The sequence below is a fragment of the Lissotriton helveticus genome, chromosome 4_1 (genome assembly GCF_964261635.1).
Source record: "Lissotriton helveticus chromosome 4_1, aLisHel1.1, whole genome shotgun sequence".
Taxonomy (NCBI): domain Eukaryota; kingdom Metazoa; phylum Chordata; class Amphibia; order Caudata; family Salamandridae; genus Lissotriton; species Lissotriton helveticus.
The window spans coordinates 618,451,061-618,466,061 of NC_136063.1; the positions used below are offsets into that span (position 1 = coordinate 618,451,061).

The 15,001-nt window shown below is 44.9% G+C and overlaps 1 protein-coding gene across 1 annotated transcript in view; it reads right to left on the reverse strand.

The window, feature by feature from the left end:
- The window catches only part of CLVS1 (clavesin 1), a 534,684-nt gene that overhangs the window by 126,049 nt on the left and 393,634 nt on the right, over positions 1–15,001 (reverse strand). The window contains exon 5 of the mRNA XM_078685644.1: positions 226–461. Within this exon, the coding sequence (XP_078541770.1) occupies positions 226–461 (236 nt within the window). The remainder of the gene's footprint in view (positions 1–225; positions 462–15,001) is intronic.

Here is a 15,001-nt window from a genome sequence, read left to right on the forward strand (position 1 = left end):
GATGCGCGTTTAGAAAATTTAATGTAACTGTTTGAGGGTTGGCATGTTAGTTTTGTCAGCTGGAGTCGCTGCTACGCATCGCTGGCTCTCTACATGTACCTGAACTCTTGTATATTAAATCTTTGAACCCACTTGTCATGGAGCTCAGAGTCTTCTTCTAGACCCCTCTTTGCTAATCCCATGCAATGAATAGTTACTGAACACGTAAATCATAAACTTCCTTACCTTTTCATGTACTTGGGAGAGTACTCCCTCTCTGGGTTTGAGGGTGCGTGCTTCACATGCATCGCATTGTAAGAAGTGTGAGTATATTCATTTTCATCATTGTAGTCCGGTCCAAGTAATGTCCTTGCCCAAGTTCCCATATCATAGGGAGGGAGGATGCCTCCAAATTCAGAGGGCAGGCATTCTGGGTGAATTAGTTGATGGAGACTGTTCAGATTATTACCGTGTAGAAAGATCTTTAAAAAAGAAAGCAAAAGTGGTAGTGTATTAGTACTTGTTATAAATCATTATTAGTTTTCTACTATACTGTGTCCAATCAAAACATAGTTACAATGTTCACACGATTAAGATAGGAAAATAAATCTGTAATAATTTTGAGTAAGCTGTACAAAGATTTTTTCGAACACAACCTCTCCAATATGAAGTTTGCCACTATCTTTTGCAATGTTCTAAATCCATTCCAGCAGTTGGTAACTTTTTTCCACCTTCTAAAATAGGCTTAGAAATGGTTAAGGAATCGCTATTTGGAAGGCGTATATTGTAGGTGTCTCTTCCAAAGAGAGATTCCTATCCACATATATCAATGATTTTGGAGCAAAATAGCGGTTGTAAAGCACTGAGAAGTTACAGAACCCCAAGTTTGGGTGGTACTCCATTCGCAAAAGGGAAGGGGTACCTTGGTGGCCCATTCCTCTTTGTGAATGTCAAAAAAAGTTTGTTGAGGAGTAGGCTGTTGGTCACAGGACCAATACAAACTCTCAAGCAATCATAAAAAATGTACTTTTCCTTTTAGACACAACCCAGTACTCTTTAAAGAAATTGGGCTTCATTTAAAAAACAAAAACAATTCCTTTGCTTTATTGAAATGTGACCGCAGACAGGGTGCTATGCTGACCGCAGCAGGCCACCATCCTTGTGATGACCTCCAATCATAGGGAGTAATGACCTATCTCATTAAAATTCTAGAGGTGGGTCTGACTGGGACCCTCCATGATTCAGATTTTTAGAACCTATGTATTAGTAAATAAGTTGTTTTAAAAAAAATCTTTACTGGTTTGCAAAAATGCTGGTCACAATTTTCAACCAGATTTTTGTACCTCTGGCACTTGGTACTTTAAAAGTCACAGCAAAACGAGAACTGTACTTTTCTCTATTTCATACATTGGTGTGGTACAAACTTCATCTCTCACCCACTACAGTGCCAGACAACAGAACTAAAATAATAATCTTACATGGTAGTATGACATTATATTGAGGCTATGACTATCGACCTACGATAATGTTACATCTATTTTATCGCCCTAACACTACATTGTATGGTAAGTATATATTTACTATTCTTAACAACACTCATACTTACATTGGGAGGTAAGTGTATTTAGGATTTAGTATAGTAATTACATAGTTACTATATTGTAGTAGTAGGTCTATGTAGCCAATTTGATTTTATTGCTATGTGATATGTTACATAAAATATAATTACCCTCCCACCATTCTAACAGGGTACATCCTTGAGTCTGAGAGGAAAAAAAAGAGGGGAGAGGTGTAATATATACTAATTCACCCATTTTATTAATTTATCCTTTTTATTCACCTGTGTGTCCTATTTAATTATCCATTTATCCTATTCATCTGTTCACCATCGAAGGAGCACTCACCCATCCGCATATTTAACCCCCTGCATTTACACATACATGAGCCCACACACAATTATTCAATTCATACATGCACCCCATTCATGCTTTCATCCATCCACCCAAACACGTTCATCCATCCTCACATATCAATTTCTTTATAGACATTTATCCATCCTTCCACACCCTTCCATTCATCAATCCATCAACTGACACCCAAGCATTGATCCACCACTGATCCACTCACTCACTCACTCACTCACTCATGCACACTGATCTGCTTAATTCATCCATCCATCCATCCATCCATCCAGTCATTCATCTATCCATAAACTAATCCAAACACCAACTACCGATGCATTCATTGATTTCTACACACACAACCATCCATCTACCTATTTATCCATACCTGCGGTCACACACATGGATGGCGAAAATTTTCACCAAAAGGGAAGCATGGCAGAATCCATTTTTTTTTTTAGTTTTCCTCCTGATTGAACCTTAGCTTAAAAAGCACATTGCTTGTCTTGGAACCAAGCATTTGCAATGCAATTGCTCTCACCTTAGGGACCTTATATGTATTTAGCTATGCAGCACATTAGCATGGGTTTTCAAACATCTACTGTTCTTTAACATGGAGGGAAAGTAAGCACCAAACTGCATTACACGCCAGGTATGGGAACACATGGAGAGAAATATTGCCTTTCAGCAGGAAATGGTATAGTCCAAAGCTCTGGTTTTAATATAAAATCAGGGCCTTCGGTGATCATATCGCTGAAAATACAAGATTTGAAAAAAACATTTTTTATAGAATGCTAAAGTGATTATGGTATTTTACTGACTTCTGCTGGTCGTTTTCTATCAAGAACGTTAAACAGAGGCAGTTGCCAGAAAAAAGAAAAAAAAGAAAGTCCCTCAGCAGAAAGCAGTTCTGGTATTTTACTGACCGCTAATGGTCATTTTCTATCAAGACAGTTAAATAGAGGCAGTTGAACAAGCAGAAAGCAATTCTAGTATTTTACTGACCTCTACTGGTCTTTTCTATCAAGACAGTTAAATAGAGGCAGGTAAACAGAAAAAAAAGTTCCTAAGTGGAACCAGACAAGTCCTAGAGCTGATCTCCAGAGCCCACAAAGTACATACACATATAAGTATATACAAAAGTATATACAAGAGGTCTTGAATGCTCAACTTAACAAGCATTTGCAATGCAATAGGTCTCGCATTAGGAAAGTTTGAGCTATTGGTATTGTAAATGACACATTTTTTATTTAAATTTTGTTTTTGAAAATAGCGAAATTAATAGCTTTGTCATTTACAATGCCAATAGTTATAATTTTCGCAAATGTGACACCTATAGCATTTTTAATGCAATATGTGTTGTATTTACGTGACTTACATGTATTGATATTACAAATAACAATGGATTTTTAATTTCTTTTAATAATTAATACTTAAATAAAAGTTTTTGTAATTTATAATGGCAATAGCTTTAACTTTTGTAAATAACGTTTGTGAATATTATGTTCAGTGTATTTTATTGTGACGAAAATCCAAGAACAGAAGTGAAATATTAACATCTTCTTGTTACATTTGTAATAAAGCTTGAAACATTGAGAAAACATATTTTAACCAGTTGTTGTTGAATGGTTGCACAGATTGATGCTGTGGTGGCGCTGAGAGATGTTGTGGTGGCGAACGAGTGATGCTGTGGCGTTCAGTGATGCTGTGGTAGCGCATAGTGATGTTGTGGTGCTCCTGAGTGATGTTGTGGTGGTGCTGAGTGATGCTGTATGCCATGCTAGGTTTTGCTATGTTTTGCTATCCTATGCTATGCTGTTTTGTTGTGTTTTGCTATGCTATGCTTTGTTATGCAATGCTATGCTTTCTTATGCTATGCTATGTTTTGTTATGCTATGCTATGCTTTGTTATGCTATGCTATGTTTTGTTATGCTATGCTATGCTATGTTTTGTTGTGTTTTATTATGCCATGCTATGTTTTGTTGTGTTTTATTATACTATGCTATGTTTTGTTGTGTTTTATTATGCTATGCTATGTTTTGTTGTATTTTATTATATTATGCTATGCTTTGTTGTGCTATGCTATGTTTTGATGTGTTTTATTATGCTATGCTTTGTTTTGCTATGCTATGTTTTGTTATGCTATGTTTTGTTGTGTTTTGTTATGCTATGTTTTGTTTTGCTATCCTATGCTTTGTTTTGTTATGCTATGCTATGTTTTGTTGTTTTGTTATGCTATGCTGTTTTGTTGTGTTTTGCTATGCTATGCTTTGTTATGCTATGCTATGCTTTCTTATGCTATGCTATGTTTTGTTATGCTATGCTATGCTTTGTTATGCTATGCTATGTTTTGTTATGCTATGCTATGTTTTGTTGTGTTTTATTATGCCATGCTATGTTTTGTTGTGTTTTATTATGCTGTGCTATGTTTTGTTGTGTTTTATTATATTATGCTATGCTTTGTTGTGCTATGCTATGTTTTGGTGTGTTTTATTATGCTATGCTTTGCTTTGCTATGCTATGTTTTGTTATGCTATGTTTTTTATGCTATACTATGTTGTGTTTTGTTATGCTATGCTATGCTGTGTTTTGTTATGCTATGCTATGTTTTATGCTATGCCGGTGAGGGTGTGTGACGGTGAGGGGTGTGAGGGGGTGTGAGGGTGAGGGGGTGTGAGGGTGAGGGTGTGTGTGTGGGTGAGGGTGTGTGTTTGGGTGAGGGGGTGTGTGAGGGTGAGGGGGTGCGAGAGGGTGGTGAGGGGGTGTGAGGGTGAGGGAGGGTGTGTGGGGAGGTGTGAGGGGGTGTGAGGGTGAGGGGGTGAGGGGGTGAGGGGGTGTGAGGGTGAGGGAGGGGGTGTGAGGAGGTGTGAGGGGGTGTGAGGGTGAGGGGCTGTGAGGGTTAGGGGGTGTAAGGATGACAGGGTGAGGAGGTGTGAGTGTGAGGGGACGTGAGGGTGAGGGGGTGAGGGTGTGCGGTTAAGGGTGTGTGAGGGTGAGAGGACCTTATAAGTGTGTAGCGTTGCAGCTTTCCAATGATGGTGCTAAATACAAGATGTGACTGACGTGCGACAGGAGGTTCGTCAACAGCAAAAAGGGAGCAGTGGCAAGATAAAACACTCTTTTTTGGGAAGATACTGTTTTGGTATCACTCATTGGTATTGTATGGGCTAGCTAGCACTAGGAAACTTGCTTTAAGATGGCTTTAGGCGCTTTAGACATCTTTAATAAAATAAAATGCAATCTTAATAAGCGGAGGAATATTAACAAAATGGATGGATAAGAAGGATGGGCCCGTTTTAAAACGGTGGGGGCTTGGAAGGGTAAGAAATTACATTGAGCCGTTCTCGGGTCATTTTACAGCTGGAATTGCTTTTCATTTAATTCCAGCAGCAAGCGATAGCTCGTAAAACACTTTGGATGAAATGAAGGTATGTTTTTGGACTGGCGCGCAGCAAGACGTGCGGCCGCCATAACTGGTTGTTAAAACAAAAAAAAAGTAGTTTGTGCACTGTAAGGAAAAAACAAGGTTTGAACCTTTTTTTTTCTTTTAACAAAAACCTTGGGATCAGAGAGAAAGTGGTTCTTACCCCTTTTTAAGAACTACCAGAAAACCCAAAGTAAGGATGCAGGGAACCTTTGTTATAAAACATCTGACCCCTATATTTGTAAATTTGTAATATATGAAGCATAGCAGTAGAGAGCATGATGTAGAAGACAAAAGGACTCCCAGGCCTTGGGTTCAACACAGGAAACACAAACGCTCGAGTCGAATAGCTGGGAAGGGGAGTTTCATTTAATTTCTTTATTTTCAATTGAGTGAATTCATTTTGAATTGTATATAGAAATTCAATGATATATCAGCATTTGTAAAGCGCACATCTACTTCCAGAGAGGTGTCCCGGCGCTGGGGCCCGTCAGGAAGATTAGGCAAGCTATTGCCCAGAATCACATGGTGCTGGGTAACCTGCCGCCGGTGCCGGGGATCGAACCGTGAACCCAGTGGTACGGAGTCAGGCACCCATGGCCGCTGCGCCACACCTCTAGAATCTTCTTGCAACATGGAAACATTTTTGGTATTTTTATTATTGTATGTATAATTGGTGTTTGTATATGATTGAGCTTTTAACTTGTGTGGGTTAATATGGCATAAGCTGAAAACCATAAAAATTGGCGTGCATGTCCTGAAGCCAACAGATGGCGCATGGCTTGGACAGTCGGGGAGTGGCGAGGTATGCGTGACTTTCAGGAGGTGCTGTTTGCGTTGCAAGGTTTTGTTGATACGGGGAGGGTTGTTTAAGGGAGGCGGGTGATTTCTATTTGACTGTAATTTTTTGGTCACAAAACTAGCTGCAGACCTGTCCTAATAAAGCGGTCTTTTTTCTCTATATGGGTGTCCTGGAATTTTATATGTCATATTACCCGAAGCGAAGACATAGCAGAGTAATCCACGCAGCATTGCTAGAGGCCCCAGAGGGGGATACTGATAGCCTGAAACCCAATCTTAAGAGATCTCGTCCACCTGGAGGGGAGCAAAGGAAGAAACTCGTCGGGATACAAGAAGTCAGAGAAACAACAAGCATTCCCAACCCGCTCCCGGCCGCGTATCAACACAGCGCGGCTGGGAGCGTTTATCTGGGGCTACTCTCGTGGTTGACGCCTCCCTCTGGTGCAATGCCGACAGGAGCTCTCCTCCTCCTGCGGCGCGACTTCGGCAGAGACGGGACTTCCTTCCTCCGCTCTGCATCTCAATGACGGGTTACGGGAGTCCCAGTTGTTATGCAACCCGGCTTTGTTCTCACTGCAACGCGGCTCCACTCCGATCACGGACCTGGCCTCGAGCAGGCAGCTTGAGTAGCAGCAGTGATTAACAAGGAGGCGGGGCAAATGAAACATTAAGCAGAGCGCCCGGGGGCGGGATGGGACTGAAAGTAAAACGAGGAGGAAGAGGTGGAGATTCCGCTGACCGCTCCGGCGCCTAACCAGTAAGTACCGATTCGGGGGTATGGCAGATCTCCCGGTGCATGGGGCGGGGGTGTGTTTCTGTGTGTGCGTGCAGGGGGGGTAGGGGGCGGCGGCGTGTGTATGCGTGCGTGTCTGTAAGTGTGTGTGTGCAGGGGGGTGGGGGGGTGGCAGCGTGTGTACGTGTGCACGTGTGCGTGTGCCTGTGTGTGTGTGTGTGTGTGTGCAGGGGTGTGGGGGCTGGCTGTGTGTGTGTGTGTGCGCCGTTAGTGCATGCAAGCAAAGCGAAAGCAGGGGCTGTTTGTGCGTCTGCGCAAGCGCGTCTCAGAAGCGCGCTCACACGGACAAAACTGAGACTGGAAAAGCGCGCTCACAAGGACAAATCTGACACTGAAAAAGCGCACGTCCGACTCGTGTCCACATTCAAGTAAGCACAAGAGGTATACTAAAGTATACAAGAGGTCTCGATGCTCGACCTAAAAAGGGCTGATGCCATTACTGAATACGGGAATATTGTTAGTGTGTATGTTTAGTACAGCTCATCGGATTGTAAAACAACCTGGGGGAGTAGATGGCCCTGAAATATTATAAATGACTGTCTATGACAAATCGGAAAGGTCCAATGACGGAGCCCTGTTCAGAATGATTGAATGATTCAGCCAATCTGAAGTACTGAAACAATAGGCAGTTGTTTACTTCTTATTGACTGCCCTGAACCAATGAGAACGAGTCTCTCTGATTAGACCATTCAGAGTAACTGCTGGAAGCCTTCCCCATTGCCCTACCATGGGCTGTCACAGGTTGTTCATTATGGGGGAACACGCTGGCAGCCTGACAGTGGTTTGTGGTTAAATGCAAAGCACAAGTGATAGATTTATCTGCCAAATCAGTCCAATCCATTTGCTTTAACAAACCATGAAAAGTACCATGACAACCACCATTTAGTACATAGACCAGTCACTCATGAATCATTACATATGTGGGGCTGGAGGGGACCACAAAAAATGTACACCCTAAAATATTACGTCAACAGCACGCCCGCAAGTTTATGAACTAGAGATGGAGTTAAACATCAATTTCATGAGGTAATGTGTCCCCAAGATAAGGCACCTTACAGCATGTCAATTAAGTGAGGACAGCCTCAATAACTGAGTTATAGATCAGAATACAAATGTTAAGGTTTTATAAAAAAAATTAATTCAAGAGGTGCGGTACCTAGATTATAAAGGCAAATTCATAAAGTCATTGCCATAAATGCTCTCAGTAAATATAGTACTACAAAATAAAGTTCAAAATCTGAATATTTCTTTGTTGGAAGTGAAAAGCAAAATTAATAAGAAACTAGACAGATTTTCTAATAGCAAAGTTACTGTGTGTCTAGGATATGGTCCGCTTCATCTCTCTGTCTCTGGCCGATATAGCGTGGTGAAGTTGTAAACTCCTGGTAATCTATGCTTTAGATAGAATCAACCACCTCACGCAACGCAACCGCCAAGCCTCTATCATTCTAATTGCGCATTATACAGCGCAATTTTAACAGTCTTTATTCAACCGTTTTCACTGTCGACACTTGACAGGATCCACACGCATGACATATGAAGAGCAATCACCAGGCTTCAGGCTCCTGTCTACCCTCAGGAGCGCCTGCCTATCAGCTTCAAACACCGCGAGAAGATGACACTTCATTATGCGGCAAAAGAAGCAACAGAATGCAACTCCACGGAAGAAATCTGACAGACAGCCCAGATACGTTAAAACTCGCTTTAATATGTATGTAGCAGTTGCCAGTGTTTCTTCATATGGTGAGTTTAGACACAATTGCAGCGCAACATCCAACGCATAGCCAGCTGAACCCTGCAGGCGCAGTGTTGATGGGTCGAGATTTCTTTGCAGTTTGCAAGTTGAACTTTCAATATTTATTTCTCAAGCATTCTGACAACAGTCTTTTATACCTAAATGGCTCTTTTCAAGAGTGCAGGAGAAAACCCAATCTTTGTGGAAGCAGCATCAATCTCACTGAGCAACAAAGGCTCACGAAGACAGTGGGTGAGGCTTGTCACCGCCATGCTGACTGCAACCCAGGGATCCCTACACAGGTTGCTTTGTCACGTCATTGTGACCCAAAGTAAACAATATATCATTTTCTATCTCTTTTATTAATAATATCGCGAGAACAGTCCTCACTGACATATTTTATTATGAAATGCTATGAGATGTTTCTAGTGGTAACGAAACATAATTACCTCCCCCCCACAAACACGCCCCTGAAAATATGTCAAATATCTCCTGATATTCACTTACCTCACAGATACAGGGGCGCAGCTTCAATTGTTGCAGCAGGTGCAGTAGCACCGGAGCCCAGAGCCCCGAGTGGCCCACTGAACCCTGATTATTGCTGTAATTCACAGTTCAAACAGCGGCCAGGGGGCATTTTCTTCCTTGCACTAGGGCCCAGGACACACTGGCTGTGTGTTTGATGAAAGGGGCCCCCTGAAGGCTGCCCCGCAAGGGGGGAGGGGTTTACCAGAAAAACAAGTATTTGCAATGCAATGGATCTCACAATTGCTAAAGTTAGAGCTATTGGCGTTGTGAATGACATTGTGTAAGGATGGGGTTACACCCAATAAAACTAGGACTCTGGGTTAACGTAACCTTTTCCTTTATTACCCGGAGCACCAGGATACCGTGACTCTCTCTCGGAGCCGGCTCGCGCCACACAAGATGGCCGCCTTCCGGTTCCTCCCTTCCGTCTTCCGGTTCCGGCGCTGGTCACAGCAACTAGACCGTCACCACATATCTCCCCCCCTTTATGCAACTGACAAGAAATAACATGGTTAAACACTCTAACTTATTGTCCATATTGAAATCCTGGAACCTCTTGGGAGTTTTCACGATTCTTCCTGCTCTTGTCCTCACTACTCCCTCGACCTGTTCACCTTCTCTTGCACCGAGGATGGCGATAGCTCCTCGTGTTTCAGTTCCTTCCCTTTTCCCATCAAGTCTCTCTTCCTCACTTCCTTTCCTGCTGTGACACCTCCTACTAAATTCTCTCTGTTGCTCCCGTCATGTCCGTTCTCTATTTCCTCCACCTGTTGTGCCATTTCATCTACTTGCTCTTGTCTCCCTTCTCGACGTTCCTCTTCCACTTTCTCCTCATTCCTTTCCATGCTTCCGTCTGCCTCCGTTCCCCATCTCAGGATTTTGCTGCATTTCGCCATTCTGTCCTGCGACCATACCTTGCCGTCACTGAGTAAAGCCGACCTGGAGTATGGCTCTAAGACCTGCAGAGGTGGTGTGAACTTGCTCTCTCCTTTCCTTCTCATGGTCGCTACCTTCACTCTCACCTAGTCACCCTTCTCTAGTGACACTCCTTGTACACTGCACCTCTTGTTGAAATGTTCTGTGTATGTCTCTTGTGCTTTCTCCAGATTCCTTCTTACCACTGCAGGCGACCATTTGCTCTGTACCACCATCTGTCTCCACGCAATGTTATCTTTTGTGAACGGTTCTCTACCTCTAAGCACTTTGAAGGGGCTGTAACCTGTGCTGCCTGGCGTGATGCGGTAGGCCCAGAGCATTTTGGGTAACTCCTTTTCCCAATCTAGCCCGTCATTTATGGCTGCTTGGATTGTTCCCATAATCACTCGATTAAAATGCACCACTTGTCCATTTCCTGCAGTGTGGTATATTGGAGTGTGCTTGACCTCTATCCCGTTCCTGGATGTGTAGGCCTCCCATTTGGTGGAGACAAACTGTGGCCCATTGTCGCACATTATGACCTTGGGGATACCTTCCTTTATGAAGATGGTGTTCAAGAACGCTATCACCGCCTCTGTGTCTACCGTGTCTTTAATTCTACTTCCGGCCACTTGGAATACCTGTCAATCAAGACTATAGCATATTTCTGTATTCCTTCAATGTTCAGGATGGGTCCTATGATGTCGATGGACACCATCTCCCACGGTCCACCTGGCACAGGGTACTTCCCCAACTGTGGCCTCAGCATAGTCTGGGACTTGTCCGCTTTGGAGCAGGATTCACACTGTCTCACATACCTCTCCACTTGGGCGTCGATTGCCGGCCACCAATACGCCTGCCTAGCCAGGGCTTTGGTCTTCGTGATCCCCTGGTGTCCTTCATGTAACTGTGCCATCAAGTGTCCTATGAGTCCCTGAGGGGGGATGATTTTGTCTCCCCTCAGCAGGAACAGGGGGTCCTCCCCCAGTGACAGTTTGTCTCTCACTTCCCAGTATCTCCTCAATGCCTCTTTTAGGTGCCTCTTCTCCGGCCATCCATGCGTGACGTACCCTTTAATCACTTCCAAATCCTCATCCAGACTGTAGGCCTCTGCCCACTCCTGCGCGCTGATCACTTTCTCCATGTCCTGCACTGTCGCTACCATGTAGCCTTCCCATCCCGGTGCCTCTTGCTCGTGCACTCCTTCCTTGGCCGCCGCTCTACTCAGGAAGTCAGCCACTTTGTTCTGAGGGCCCGGTATGTACTCCACCTCGTACACAAAGTCTAATAGCCTTAGTGTCATCTTTGCTATCCTCGGTGTGGCATGCGCATGACCATTGGATGTCAGGACTTTTATCAGGGGTTTATGGTCAGTACGGACCAAGAACTTGGCTCCCCACAGGTATTGTCTGAAGCGTTCCATCGCCCACACCACCGCTAGCATCTCCTTTTCGATGACACTGAACCGTTCTTCATTAGGTGCCAGGGCTCTGGATGCGAAACTGACCGTTGATAGTACACCATTGTCTGCTTTTTGCATTAACACTGCCCCTAGGCCACGGTCGCTGGCATCGGTGGTGAGTATGGATTCCGCAGCTGTGTTGAATGAGCGGAATGGCTCTGCTCATCTCCTGTTTTAAGGTCTCGAACTCCTCCTGTTCCTTACTCCACTTGAATCCATTCCTCTCCTTCAACAACTGGGGTAGACTGTGCGTCTTGGTGGCAAAATTGGGGATGAATTTACTATAGAATTCGGCCATGCCCAAGAATGACCTAATGTCTTCTTTCTTCCCTGGGGGGGGGGCGCGTTCTGTATCGCCTCCAAGTTCGCTCTCTTAGGCTCTATTCCTTTCTCGCTAACTTCATGACCCAGGTAGGTGACCGATGACACGCCAAATCTGCACTTTGACCATTCTGCCGTGAGTGCGTTTGCTTGCAACGTGCGTAGCACCACATGCAGTTTCTCATTGTGTTCCTGTTTGGACTTCCCCATCATGAGGATGTCGTCTTGAAAAAACTGGATTCCTTCCACCCTTCGAAAGAGTCTGTGCATCAGCTTTTGAAATACGGCGGCCGCCGATGCCAAGCTGAAAGGCATTCTGACGAATTTGTAACAACCAAACGGTGTTATGAAGGATGTAAGGTGGCTGCTGGATGGATGGAGTTTTACCTGATGGTAGGCAGATGACAGGTCCACCGTCGAGAACCACTTAACTCCTTTTGTCTTGGCAAGCATCTCATTTATGCGTGGGAGTGGGAATTTGTCTACGAGTATGTTTTTATTTAGTTCTCTGAGGTCCACACACAGCCTCACTTTCCCATTGGGCTTTTGGGCCACCACTAAGGGCGACAACCATTCTGCACTCTCTATGGCCTGGATCACCCCACTTTTCTCTAATCGGTCGAGTTCTTCTTGTACCGCTTCTCTGCAGCGAAAATGAATGTTTCGGACCTTGTGAATAACTGGTTGCGCTCCTTCCTTTAGCCTTATCATGTGTTTGAACTTGGCCAATTCTCCTATCTGTCCGCTGAACACCTCTGGATATTCTCTGCGCCAAGTCTCCTCCTCCTGTTCTTCCTTCATTTTCATCAGCAACACTTTCTCAATACCTCCTGGATTCAGCTGGATCCCCAGCGCACCTTTATCTTTCCAGCTGAGTACTGAGGGCCCCCTCTCTGCCACATACAGTTTGCAGTTTGCTTGGCGCCCCTTGAATTCGAAAAACAACGGGAAATATCCTAGCATGGGTATTCCCTGCCCGGTGTAAGTGACGGGTCTCACATCCATGGGACGTAGCTCCTCCTTTACTTACGACCTGAATTTCTCTTCCCATATCTGCCTTTGAACAATCGTAATGGGGGCGCCTGAGTCCGCTATTATGTCGATCGGTACTCCTCCAATGTGCATGTTGAGCCTCGGTTTGTCTGATTCTTTGCATCCGACATCCAGGACTTGGGCATCGATGTAGAGGAGTTCCTCAAGGTCATCTTCCTCTGCCCTCGTTTCTTCCTCTTCCCGACCTCCTTGGATCTAAGTATTTGACAGTGGTTCCTTTGGGTTTCCGACGGCACACCTTTTCATAATGTCCAAACACTCCGCAGAACGCACATTTAGCTCTAAACGCCAGACATGCCTTGTCGTTGCCCAAGTGGGATGCGCTCCCACATCTGTAGCAACTTGGTCTCCCCCCTCTTCCTGTCTTCGGGGTTGCCCCACCCGGCTGTTGGTTTCTTCTGGTGTCTTGGGTCCTTGGGATATCCCGTTGCCTGGGATTGTCTCCTTTGTAGTGTAGCATGACTCTGCATACCGTCTGTGTTCCTCCTGTGTCCCTCCTGGCTGCTTGTGCGCACCGTTTGGACATCTCTGCCTTTTTCACCAAGGCCCACACCTCCTTCAGATGGGCGTCCCCGTTGACCCAGAGTTTTTCCTGAATGTGCGTTCTCGATGTGTGCATTATAATTTGATCCCTTACTAGCTCATCGTGGAGGGCGCCAAATTTGCACGTCAGTGCCAACTTCTGCAGTGCTAAACAGAACAGAGTGACTGGTCCGGTTCGTTATTTAGCAAATTTTCGCCCTACCTAGCCTATTAATGCTACGTGGGCCACTCTTTATTTAGAGATTATTTATTTTATTTTTCTGACATGATTTTTGTTAATTTCTCATATGACATGAAGGACACAGTTGTAAAGCAGTTGAATCAACAAACAAACATCGGTGTGCACAATATATACAAGTGACAGATTCATTCAAAAAGCAAAATAAATCACAATAAGTTCTCAAAATTGAAAACACCAAGAGCCTCATTATTATATACAAAAATATTGAAACATACAAAACATTCCATGAAAGCAACACAGTCCATTAAATTATATACCACTGGATAGGCGGAAACTGACAAATGAAACGGACTTCCTGCCTATCTCAAAACACTGTGAAAAGGTATTTTTTAGGATTGGACAGCTGGGGCAAGGTCGGTGGTACTATTTATTCCCAGCTGCACCATTCTTCCTTATCACAGGTTGGGGGTCAACGCGTTTCGAACCGGTGATAAATTCAAGGTTCTCCTCAGGACGTGGACTGTAAGGGTCCTTTTCTGTGGTCAGCGCACTGGGGCTGCTGGGCGGGTGGAACGTGAAAAAGAGCTTGTCGCAGTGTTGACTTTCTGCCGATAAGCTTGAATGTAGGCAGACTGAGGGGGCCCCAGCCGGGATTGGGTCCGGGGGTCACCAGAGTTGTAGATTTTCTTTCAGGGCACGCTGTTGGGGGAACGTCAATTTCAACAGTGCAAGCACTTCACACGGAGGACGCCGGCATCTATCAACTTCTGCAGTGCTGCCACATACTCATCGACAGTCTCTCCGCTCCCTTGTTTCCTCTGGAAGAAATTGTGTCTGTCAATCGCCACACATACCACTGGCCTGTAATGCGCATATAGGTCTTCTATGGCGTGTCTGAACACCTCCGTATCATTCGCATCTCTCGACTCCTTGACGATTGTGTCAAACACTCTCAGCCCCTCTGGGCCCAGATTGTGTAACAGTATTTTCCTCTTCCTTTGTTCCGTGTAAGCTGCTTCGCTTTCTTCCTCTAAATAGTTAGAAGTATCGTTTCCAATCTTCCCAAGGCATCGTGGGTTCTCCTCGTTTGGGAAGGAAGGGCACCATGTGGGTGAAGGAAGCGGACAGTGTCGCTATCTTGCCAGCGCCCCTCGGGCCTGTCTGGGCGGGGACCGCGTTGTTGGGTGGGCTGCCTGGTGCTTGTCTGGCGTCTCTGTCTTCCTCGCTCTCCTCTCTGCTGCTTCCGCCCCTAGTAGCCCCTTCCGTTGTTGTGCTCGCTCGTGGTCTGCCCCTTTCCACGTTGCTTGGCCCCTCACCTCGCTCCTGCTGCTCCGCCAGCGTGCCTGGGCTCAGGACGTGTGTGT